General features: G+C 39.0%; 1 protein-coding gene across 1 annotated transcript; it reads right to left on the bottom strand.

Annotated features, from left to right (window-relative positions):
* Positions 1–1,674: 1,674 nt before the first annotated feature.
* Positions 1,675–11,011, bottom strand: LOC123322405. The gene is made up of 3 exons (XM_044910351.1): positions 10,901–11,011; positions 4,760–4,952; positions 1,675–3,977 (listed from the first exon to the last, which is right to left on the bottom strand). Exons 1-3 carry the CDS (start codon positions 11,009–11,011, stop codon positions 1,675–1,677), a joined length of 2,607 nt encoding a protein of 868 aa, XP_044766286.1.
* Between the last annotated feature and the right edge of the window lie 1,861 nt (positions 11,012–12,872).

Raw genomic sequence — 12,872 nt, 5'->3', positions numbered from 1 at the left:
GTAATAATTTCACGATTTCTTTTGTATGACCAAAAGCCGAACTAATCATGTAGGAAAGAACCGTTTTACCTAAATCTTTGGGTTGTGACGAATTAACCGCGGTACCGATAATATTTTTCGATCGATAATCAAGACGGGAATTTATATAAATTTCGTCGATCAAAAGGACTACTACACGATCTAGAGTGGGCAGTTCGCGGGATACATTTACTCGTATTCTCATTAGGCACATTTTTATAACGAGAGAGCAAATTAGTTACTTTAGACCATCTGCTCAGAATCAGATCAGAAGGAAGTATCCATTTCAGGTCATTGGCGGAAATTGGAACATTTTTATGAAATATTTTGATATGAAGACTTTCATTAATCTGCATAGAACATTCAACCGATAATAATTTTTCATAATTTAAAATATAAAAATAAATTGCGTTATCGCATTTTTTGATTTCCCAACCAGACGTATCAATTTTAGCCGAATAATTTTCAAGAAAGTCTTTAAAATCTTTGATCAAATCGGAACTCAAAAAAGCTTCTACTTCATTATCATTTCTAGTGAAAATTGCTTCCCTTCTACACTGAGGATCGGTCCTTTTTTTTGATTCGGTTTTGTAAGGTATGAGGGTAAATTTGGAAAAATTTTTGGGATAGCTCCTTCTTTCAATTTCGGGTATTTCAAAGAAAGTAATTTAATGGTTCCATCTGCTTGTAAATGTTTATCGAACTTAATAATATCTTCGGAATCGAAATGTTTCTCGCAAAAAAAACTATTATTTGTTGGAATGAAATTTCGCGGTATGGGCCTCATCCAAAATTGCTTACGATGTTCATCTTTCGGAAAACTAAAACAACTGAAATATCCTTCATTTTTGTAGACGGATAATTACTTCTACACGATGGAATACAACACGTTTTGACCATTTTCCGAAGCAGATGATCTCTATTTTCTAGTTGAGTTGAATTTATAGGTTAGATACTTACAAAAGACGAGTGTTGTTTGTTATTCCAAGGAAAATTCACTAACACCAATATCACAAACACTTTCACTATTCACAACACTCGAACAATCGCAATAATCCACTTATTTTTCACATTTAGTACCAGAATCAACACTAAACTAAGACGGTGCTATAAAAACGCGGGAACTATTTACCACTAGAACTGACTAGACGTATACCCCGCTCCAGTGTTGCCGCTCTTGGCAATGACCGGGCCCGGGGGTTTAGAAGGCCGTGATATAATTGTAGTCTACTAGTTCTAATTCAAACAAGCCTAGCAGATTTATAAGAATGTTCAAGATCTACTACATTTTTAATAGCCTGGCAACGTTGGTGCCATGTTTACGTAGGCAGAGGATTGAGGATCCTCGCAGGCCAGACCGGCCAATAGGCAATTCTTCTTCTTCTTTTTCCTTTTTCCATGTGTTTGGCAACTAGGCCATCGGCACAACTCAAGTTTCGGCTGCTGGCTCCGTCGGTGGACGGGTCTTGAGCAAGTCAATAGCCAACAGGAATATACATAATTAGCGGTACATGGCTTTTAAAATAAGGAGGTGTTGTGGGCTCTCCACGAGGGAGGGGAGAGGGAAACAGACATAAGAGGTCCAAGAAAAAACGCCACAGGGAGCTGGAAGCAAACAATGGTGTTATTACAACATGAACCAAGACAACATGATACTCATATTCTGGTCCAGCCAGAGGCATACAAAAAATTGACTATGGTCTTAATTATAACCGGGTCGTTTGAGAACAAAACATCCTCCAGACTAAGCGGGAGGGGAATTTTGCTCCCAAGAAAACTGGTCACATCCGCATAAAATTTGTGTATGTTGGGCTGATTATTGGGGCACTGAAGGAAAATGTGAAGAAGATCACCCTTTTCCCCGCATACGCAAGCGTCAGAATCTCTGACATTTATTTTAAAGAGGTGAGGTGGGATGGAACAGTGTGAGGAGCGGATTCTGTTGATGGTGGTGAGGTATAATCTGGGGAGATCGAGTCCATGGAACCAGGGTTTATTGAGGGAATCAGGGCAAGTCATCTGAGTGTAACAGCGTCCCTTTCGACGACCTATGTGAACCCATTCTCTTTTCCATCTTTCCCAAATTGTTTTTTTAAAAAGGGGCCAGAATTCTCTGGCATCTGCCTTGACAGGGTTAGAGTGGGGAAGGGAAGCTCCCTCTTTGGCTAAAGAGTCAGCAGAAATGTTGCCAGGGATACAAGTATGACCTGGGACCCACGCAAGTGATATTGAGCGACCTGAATTTTGGAGCGATATTACTTTATTCCTAATATCAAGGGTGATGTCGTCATTGGAAGAGTGAATGCTCCAATTGGAGATTTTTTCCAGGGCGCTTTTGGAGTCTGAAAAGATAACTGAATGAGGAACGTCGAAACAAGCCACAAGGGAGATCGCTCTTTGAATAGCTATAAGTTCTGCCGTACAGATAGAGAAGAAGCCAGGGAGAGATTGGGAGAGGGAGATCAGGGAAGGGTAGTAAACGCCGATGCCAACACGATACCCAGATTTAGAAGCGTCTGTGTATATTTTGACGGTGTTCGGGAACACCTCGTCGCATTTTTTCAGGAACAAGGAAGAGTTATCGGGATTGTCTTTTTTTAGGCCAAGGGAATGAAGAGGGATTTTTTGAGTGTGAACAGAGATGGTTCCCTGGTGGCATGGGAGGGATGAATCCGAATAAATAGAGCCAGGGTCGTCTATGATGTTAAGGGAATCAAGGAGAGGAAGAGATGACAGCAGGGGAAGATTACTCCACCGTTGAAGAGACTTGATGGAATCCAGCACACAATCATCCTTAAATCGAAGAAGTTTAGAGATGAACTTGGCTCCCAGCCATATACGCCGGTATTTGAGAGGGAGTTCCCCCGCCAGGGCGAGTAAGATATTAATAGGGGTAGATCTCATCATTCCAAGACATGAACGCAAAGCAGTGTACTGGGTTTTGTCTAAGAGATACAGGTTCTTCCTCGGGACTGCCCCGAATAAAATACTGCCATAATCTATATGCGGACGTACTGTAGACCTATAAAGGACCAAAAGAGTGGATGGGTGGGAACCCCACCAGGTTCTTGAGAGGGTTCTAATCAAGTTGATACCATGAAAGGCTTTATAACAGGCATCAGAAATATGTTGGGACCACTTTAGCTTACGGTCAAGAGTTACTCCGAGATATTTAACGGATTCCTTCCAAGGGATGTTACGGCCAAACAGGGAGAAGGAGGGTGAGTTGGGAAATAATCTTGATTTGTGAAAGCAGACCGCATGAGACTTTACGACGGATATTTCCAATTGTTTCGACTTCGCCCAAGCCTCCAGCCTACTCAAGGCCAAAGACATGGTATCAAATACCGACTGAAAGTCGGGACCAGACGCAAACAATGTGGTGTCATCCGCAAATTTAAGGACTCTAACACCCGGGGTAGATATGGACCTTCCAAGGTCCTTAACATAGAAGTTGAACAAGGGGGGACTCATAGGTGAGCCCTGAGCTAAACCCAAATTTGCCTCCTCAGGCCCAAGGAGCTCGCGGGTTAGGGGGTCGATTAAAAATATGCTCCGAGAGAGGACAAGGGGCCTCAACAGAGAGATTATTTCTTCTGGGAAGTTCTCACTACGAAGGGAGGCTTCCAAGATGTGGAAGTTGACGGAATCGTAGGCTTGTTTGATGTCCAGAAAAACTGCCAGCGTCACCTCACCCTTCGCAAAGGAGCAATAGATGTTAGCAGTTAGAAAGGAAAGGGCCTCAAGGACAGATTTCCCCTTTCTAAATCCAAATTGAATTTCGTCTTCCACCATACTAGACTCATAAATGCGGTCTAGTCTAGTAACTAACAGGGATTCCAACAGTTTGAGCAGACAGGAGGTGAGGGCTATGGGTCGGTAGCTCAAAGGATCATCAGGTGATTTACCTGGTTTACAAATAGGGATGAATATAGTGTCCTTCAGAGAGGGGGAGATGTCTGGGACTCGAAGATTAGAATTAAAAATTCGAAGTAAGGTCGAGAGTGCGTCCACGGGGAGGTTCTGAAGCAGACTACAGGGGATACCATCACTTCCTGGAGTAGTGTCCTTTTTGGAATAGAGGGTAATGTGGAGTTCGTCGAGTGTAATGTCAGGAAAGGGGATGGGGTTGAGTGAGGGAATGGAGGGGAAAGGGGGGAGATGCAGGGGGAAGTGAGTCTAGATAGAATTGACTGCCCTATAGGAGTTGAAGGTTTAGGGGAGGGAGAAACAGAAGATCCATTTCGGAATTTTCTTACCTTAGACCACATTTGTTTTCCTTTCCTGTAATCAAGGTTTTCGCAGAATGACCTAAAGAAAGCGGATTTTTTTTGCCTAATGGTTTTCCTAACGAAAGCCTGAGTATTTTTAGCCTTCAAAAAGTTTTCCAGGGAAGGCGAAGAGAGATATTCCCTAAATGAAAGGGCTCTTGTTTTGATTAGGTCGGAAAGGGAGTCATCCCACCAGACCTGGCGATGGAATTTGGAGCGATTATTAAGGGGGGGTTTCCTATAAGGGATGGAACGCTCAGCTGCAGTGATAACTATTTTCTGGAATGATTCCAGATTATGTGGCTTTAATAATGATGACAGAGTGAGAACCTCCTCGTGAAAGAGCTCCCAGTTAGCCTTCTTCAAATTAAATTTTGGGGGAAAGTAAGGATTAGGAGGAGAGGACAAGGATGGAGAGAGGTCTATATTTTCGATCAGGATGGGAAAGTGGTCACTATTCCCCAAATCACCATCAACCGACCACAACAACCCTAGACTTATATCTTTAGAGCAAAGGGTGACATCCGGGGCACTTGGGCCATGACCTGGAGGGGACACTCTAGTAGGGGCACCAGTGTTCAATAGACAAATGTCCTGTTCTAATAGAACCTCCTCCAAAATTCTACCATTGTAGGTGGTGTAAGAGGAGCCCCAAAAGGGATTCTGGGAGTTAATATCCCCAGCAATAAGAAAGGGAGGAGATAATTGAGGCAGAAGAGAGTTTCAGAGTGATTTGGGAAATTTTATGTTAGGGGGGCAGTAAATATTTATCACAGTGAGATCCCCAACTTGGATTGCTTGAATTTGAAGGTGAGCTGGGATACGGGGGAGTGAAAGGTGGACCGCGGAGGAATTTAGGTTGTTTTCAATAAGGATGGCAATGCCACCCCCCAAAGTGATTCTATCGTCTCGGAGAATATTGTATCCCTGAATCCTAAAGCTGGAGGAAGGTTTCAGCCAAGTCTCAGAGAGAAGGATAAGAGACGGTTGAAGATTAAAGATGTGATTCTTCAAAGTGTCAAAATTTGAGTTGGTAGACCTAATATTCCATTGGAGTATCATTAACAGGGAAGTGAGAAAAGAAGAAAAAGAAAAGGAAAAGATGAAAAGAAAGGGCGGAGGGCAAGAACGCTAGTCTACTGATCTGGGGAGCAGGAAGGTTTGTGGGAGGTAAAAAGAGGGTTTAGTTTGCTTATAAGTTCTGAGCGAAGGGAAGGAGGAATGTCTTGAACGTCTAGATTTTTCGGAAGACTCTGAAAAAACAATGTTGTGATGGAATGGAAATCTTTGTTCTGAAGAGAAGATGTTTCCTTTTGAAGGGGTGATAAGGAGGGGGAGGGCGAGGAATCATAGAGAGAGATGGGCGAGATCGCTCTATTGGGGTGAACTTGAATAAGCTGATCCTGATGGGCAGCTTTGTCGTAGCCATCTCTACCAGCAGAGGGGAAATTTCTTTTTTTTTGCAATTTTAAGATAAGAATAAGATGGTTTAGAGGAATTAACAATGGTTCTTCTGTTATGAACAGAAACTATATTTGGATTTTTCGATGAGGAGTTATTGGAGGAAATTGCAGGAAAGCTTTGGGGAGAGTTTGTCAGGGGAACCGAATCAGATTTTGAGGGCTGATCAGAGGAGGCATAGCTTTTGGGGACCAATTTAAGAGCTTCAAAATAGAATATATTTTCCAACGCTATCACTGTATTAATTTTCTTTTGACGTGCAAACTCAGGGCATACTCTGTCCGTAGAGGCATGTTTGTCTGCGCAAAATATACACTTGAGGAGGTCTTTTTCCCTGTTCTGGCAGTCTTCCTCTTCGTGAGAGAGACCGCAGTTCCGGCAACGTTTTTGACCTTCGCAATTTGCCAAAGTATGACCATAGCGGAGACATTTGTAGCATTGAACTACTGGAGGGATGTACAGGGAAATTCTTCTAATACATCCCCAAAGGGAGATATATTCTGGTAGATTTTTACCTTCAAAAGTTAATACCCAGCTGTTGGAGGGAACATATTTAACTATCCCGTTGGAAACTAACCTCCTATTTAATTGTCTGGCTTCGAGTATTTTAATTTTCGAATCAGCCTCAAGAAGAAGATCCTCGGAAGTGATATCGGAGCCTACATTAGAAATAACTCCCTTGCTTGTAACCATACGGGAAGGAATGTAAATGTCTATGTCGTCTTGGGAGGAAAAAGGATTTTTTTGAAGGAAAGAATTAGCGGAGGAAGGGGAAGAAAATTCTATTGATAATCTGTTTTTGCCTTTTTTGGAGATATTAACTATATTAGTAATACCTTCTTTAATTAATTTTTTCCCCAAGTTCATAGGGTGAATATTACCGATATGATCATTTTCTTTTGATTCAATAATGATAATGAATGGGCCAGTTGAAGAAGGTGGGTATTTCAAGTTGAGTTTGGAGTTATTTTTTCTAGAGGATGAGGACTTTGAATCATTTTTTGAATTAGATTTGAGTTGATCAATTATTTGAGAAAGGCTATCTGCTTCTCTAATCATTTCATGATCGTCTTTAAATTGAGATCGGATTGTATCAATCTCTTTTGACAGGAGAATAATGTTTGCAGGGGAAAAAGTGAACTCCCATCCTTCAGATTATAAAGCGATGACACAGTTTTTTGAGAAGTAGGAGTGAGATGTGAATAAACAAGTTTATCAGAAAAAACTGACGAGGAGCAGCTGTGCTCCTCGTCAATGTCCCAATCCATCTCTCTCCCACTCACAGGGATTGAAAACGGATTGTAACCAGTAAAAAGATAATTAATTATAATTAATTATATATTTAAGTTGTCTTGATTGAAGGGACAACAGATAGACTTACCACTTACACTAAAAACACTTGTTAGAGTAAGTTGAAAATTAACCCAATATTAAAGGAAATACGTGAATCCAGGAAGAAAGCGCAGAGAGACACCACTCGAACGACGGTTGACCTCCGAATCCCAATAGGCAATTAGTTATCGTTACAATACACGCATGTGGCAGTCACGGCCGTGTTTCTATGCTATGCTATGCGGCATGCGCTGTTCGTAGTTCGTTCTTCTTGTCGTCCATCTTGAAATAGTTTCGTGAGCTGTGTGTGTTTGTTTTGTCTGGAGGAAATTAATTGTACTTTGTCATGAGTGATTTAAATGGATTCTGATTCAACATAGTGATGGACATGTTTAAACATCTGCTAAAAAACAAAATGACATAACCGATTTTGAAGAAAGCTCCTCACTTTCAAGTCTACTAATATGATGAAAAAGATATTTGGTATGTTTTGTTCGACATGTTTTTTTCTCCTAAAACTAACTGAAATAACATTTTACAGAGGCCGTAGTGCTGATGTGGGTACATCTGATTGAAGCAATCTAAAAATATAGGAATAGACCATTATATTCATTTAAAGAGGTGTGCTCAATGAATATACCTAAATTTTGAAAACTACTATCTTATTATTTTCTGAATAAATTGGTTTGAGACCTAAATAGTTTAAAATTCAGTTTTCCTGAAATCCGATTGACACTACATTATGTCTTATTCGAAACTATGAAAAGGGTAAGTATGGAAGAGGGCAAGATTGTTATAATAAATGTTGAAGATTGACTATAGTCAGAACAGTAATATCTAACAACAAATAAGCCTAATGTTCATTCATATTCGACAATATAAACGATGATCTGATAGTGCATTAATTGTTCTTTTAATTTATTATATTCGAAATCATCGATCAAAACATATTAATGCAATTTCGGATCATCGTATCGTCTGATATCGTATACATGAACAGTAGGTCTTACGTTGTTCAGAGACGTCTATTACTGATACTCAATTGTAGTACAGAATACGATTATTGAACGTCTATTTTTGGTACATTGAAGTCTTTGAAATATAGTCTATAATACAGGGTCTTTCACGAGGAACCTCACCCATATTTATACGGGAAACTACCGAACGTATTTTCATGAAATTCAGCACTTATAAGTATTTCACGATGCTGATGAAATCGAAAATATTTTCAAGGCATGAGTACCTCCGGTTTTTCCGGAAATGACGTCAACTTCCGTTTCAAATTAGAACACCATTTTTTTATGGCAGAAATAGATTCCTTAGAAAATTTCAAGTTATTTTGATGTAACATTTTTCAGTTTTGGTTGGAAAATTCCCTCTGAGCGGAAAAATTCGAAAAAAAAATCGAAAATAGAGCTCCGCTCAAACAAGAATAACTTCGAGGTTTTTTGATGGAAAATTTTCATTTTTGGGATTTTTCAAGATGTAAGATTGATACAAGTGGATACACTTCAAAAATCGAAATCGCGATTCATGATACAGGGGGTGAAAAAATCGCTTTCAAAGTTAGGGATGACAAAATCGTGAAAAATCAATTTTTTCAAATTTGAACCCCATTTTTTTATGGCAGATATTGAATCTACGTTAAAAAATAATGTGAGTGTATGCATCACACCCTTGCCCTAAAGTGGATATTTTCTGAGTTATTCACAAAAAACTGTTTTTCGTCTTGAATTTTCAGCTATTTCTTTTCCCTTCACGCCAAAGAGATGAAATTTTCAGGAACTGTTACTCAAACCATGTTTTAGATTTTACTACCCTAATATGCAAGAGAAAAAAGTTACAGGTTGTTCCTAAATAGATGGCGAATTTTGATTCGAATTTGTATCGGAAACCTTTTTATTTCAACTAATCGGCCATCGGTTTTCTCTCCAGTGATAAATAAATAATTCCTTATGAACCATATGCAAAAACTTACCATGTTTTACATTCTTTTTTTTTAATGATATATATCATTAATTACATCTGCCAAATTCCTCTTTATTCAGTAGCATTTTGTGTTTACTATTATATTAATTTGGTGATAATTCGTATTGAGTTACAAAATCGATCACTATGAACAGTCGAATCGTTCTATCTACAACTTTATTACATTCTCCATGAAGTAGAATGAGATTTAAATAATCTTCATTGGTAAAATTAGGCATAGTGATCGATTTTATAACTTAATACGAATTAGGTATCACCAAATTAATAGTAAACACAAAATGCTACTGAATAAAGAGGAATTTGGCAGATGCAATTAATGATATCTATCATTAAAAAAAAAGAATGTAAAACATCGTAAGTTTTTGCATATGGTTCATGAGGAATTATTTATTTATCACTGGAGAGAAAAGCGATGGCCGATTAGTTGAAATAAAGAGGTTTCCGATACAAATTCGAATCAAAATTCGCCATCTATTTAGGCACAACCTGTAACTTTTTTCTCTTGCATATTAAGGTAGTAAAATCTAAAACATGGTTTAAGTAACACTCCCTGAAAATTTCATTTTTTTTGGCGTGAAGGGAAAAGAAATAGCTGAAAATTCAAGACGAAAAACAGTTTTTTGTGAATAACACAGAAAATATCCACTTTAGGGCAAGGGTGTGATGCATACACTCACCTTATTTTTTAACGTAGATTCAATATCTGCCATAAAAAAATGGGGTTCTAATTTTAAAAAATTGATTTTTCACGATTTTGTCATCCCTAACTTTGAAAGCGATTTTTTCACCCCCTGTATCATGAATCGCGATTTCGATTTTTAAAGTGGATACATCAATCTTACATCTTGAAAAATCCCAAAAATGAAAATTTTCCATCCAAAAACCTCGAAGTTATTCTTGTTTCAGCGGAGCTCTATTTTCAATTTTTTTTTCGAATTTTCCCGCTCAGAGAGAATTTTCCAACCAAAACTGAAAAATGTTACATCAAAATAACTTGAAATTTTCTAAGGAATCTATTTCTGCAATAAAAAAATTATGTTCTAATTTGAAAAACGGAAGTTGACGTCATTTCCGGAAAAACCGGAGGTGCTCATGCCTTGAAAATATTTTAGATTTCATCAGCATCGTTAAATACTTATAAGTGCTGAATTTCATGAAAATACGTTCAGTAGTTTCCCGTATAAATATGGGTGAGTTTCCTCGTGAAAGACCCTGTATATGAGTTGTGAACGTTTAAAGACGACTGGTTCTCGACGTAATTTCTGAATTACTTAAGTAGTCTAAAAGACGTATATGAAATACGAGTATCAGACGTATATAAAATACGAATAGGAGACGTATATCCAGGATTGATTTTATACGTCTACCACGCGGACATTTGTCCTTCTTATTTTGGTCTAATGAAACCGTATTTATGCGTCGGAATAAGTTGACTTATATATGTTGAATAAACGAAAGGTGGTTTCCTGGGTATCGAAAGCCTTAAAGAGGTCAACGAAGACGCATAAGGATGGTTTACACTTGTCTAGAGAATTGTAGATGTGAGATGTCAAGTGATAAAGCGCATCTTCCGTTGATTTTTTCTCCATGAATCCATATTGACGCTGTGAAATAATCTTATATTTGAGAGAGAAATCTGTCATTCTCTTTTTCAATATTTTTTCTATGATTTTTGCAATGTTTGATATTAGAGATATTGGTCTATAGTTCTTCATTTCCAGTTTATTTCCACTCTTGAACAGAGGTTTCACAATGCCAATTTTCAACCTCTTCGGAAAGTACCCCTCACTAAAACAACAGTTTATCAAGTGGACCAGAGGGATTTTTACCTCATCAGATATGTTCTTTAAAGTTTCCGATCTTATGTTATCATGGCCAGGGGATTTTTTTTGTTTTAGTTGCATTATTGTCTTATGCACTTCTTCGATGTCCGTAGGCATTAAGCACATGGAGTTCTGCACAGTCTTATCACTCTCTTTATAGTTTTCAGGGATTTTTATTTTTTTTTGCGTATTTTTGGCCTAGTGAGCTATAATAATTATTGAAGTTGTCGGAAATTTCTCCTTTGGATTTCAATAATGTACCATCCATCGATCTAGTTTTGTCAATTTTTATACAAAAAGAAGGAATACTGTATAAAAAGATATACAGTACTCCAAGCGCCTAACCGGACGCATCGGAAGAATGAAATATTAATGGAATCAACAATTCCGAAGGAATTGTCGTTCCAATAACGTGAGTTAGTCATGAACTATCATAGGAAATCCCAGAGAAGTCGAAAAATTCAAGTGCAACTGTAGACCGGTTTCGGGATCATTTTCCCTCGTCAGTACAGTATAGCACTGAATCTCTCGATCGGAGGATGGTGGTCTTATGCGATCTTGGGACGTCGCTTTGAGATATCTCATCACGATACGCCACCTGTCACGCACAGACTGAACCAAACCTCACTTTCTCTGCAGACTCCTACAACAGTTCATGGCTCCCAAGTTCAACTACTTCCCGCAGTCATCGAATGTGCAAACATTCATCAAGGACCACGGGCGAATTGAGGGGGTTGGCTCAATATGACCATACTCTGGTCTGGAGAATTCAATACAAAAAGAAGGAATACTGTATAAAAAGATATACAGTACTCCAAGCGCCTAACCGGACGCATCGGAAGAATGAAATATTAATGGAATCAACAATTCCGAAGGAATTGTCGTTCCATCAACGTGAGTTAGTCATGAACTATCATAGGAAATCCCAGAGAAGTCGAAAAATTCAAGTGCAACTGTAGACCGGTTTCGGGATCATTTTCCCTCGTCAGTACAGTATAGCACTGAATCTCTCGATCGGAGGATGGTGGTCTTATGCGATCTTGGGACGTCGCTTTGAGATATCTCATCACGATACGCCACCTGTCACGCAAAGACTGAACCAAACCAAGTTCAACTACTTCCCGCAGTCATCGAATGTGCATTGAATGTTTGCACATTCGATGACTGCGGGAAGTAGTTGAACTTGGGAGCCATGAACTGTTGTAGGAGTCTGCAGAGAAAGTGAGGTTTGGTTCAGTCTTTGCGTGACAGGTGGCGTATCGTGATGAGATATCTCAAAGCGACGTCCCAAGATCGCATAAGACCACCATCCTCCGATCGAGAGATTCAGTTCGGCGGGCAGTCGTCTTCGAGACGTTGAAGAGTGAACACGTCCAGTGAATTTAAAGTGTTTGTTGGTGTCCAGATCTTTGATCGTTGGTACCAACGCTTATCGAAAACCATCATCATTAAACCAAAGCATAAAAAAGCAATCAATTTTCCTCTCGTAGACAAAGGTGTTTCTAACACCCGAGTCTATAGTTACCTAAGAGGAATGGATCATAAATTATGGTGTAGTGTTAATGAGCTAGAAGAATTCCAACTTGCGAAGAAAACATGCAAGCAGCCATCCACTCCCAGTGCAAAAATCACTTCCACAACAAATAAATTTGGTATTCTTAATACTGAAGAATCCATGGATACCGGAAACATAACACTGGATAAACCATCCACCAACATTATCAAAATTCGGAAATGCCCTCCGATTACAGTGACCTCGAAAATAGAAGACCCCCGAAAATTCCACGAGACGGTGAAACAAATAGTGAAAGAGAAATTTCAAATCAAATATTATACTGGCGAAACAAAAATCCACATCGCAAACCACAGCGATTATTCCAAACTGATTAACGTATTTAAATCAGAAAATATGCAATTCTTCACCTACTGTCCGAAAGAGGAAAAAACAAAGAAGATTGTCCTGAAAGCAGCCTGCTTC

The sequence above is a fragment of the Coccinella septempunctata genome, chromosome X (genome assembly GCF_907165205.1).
Source record: "Coccinella septempunctata chromosome X, icCocSept1.1, whole genome shotgun sequence".
Lineage (NCBI taxonomy): Eukaryota > Metazoa > Arthropoda > Insecta > Coleoptera > Coccinellidae > Coccinella > Coccinella septempunctata.
This window is presented reverse-complemented; position numbering and strand designations above follow the sequence as displayed.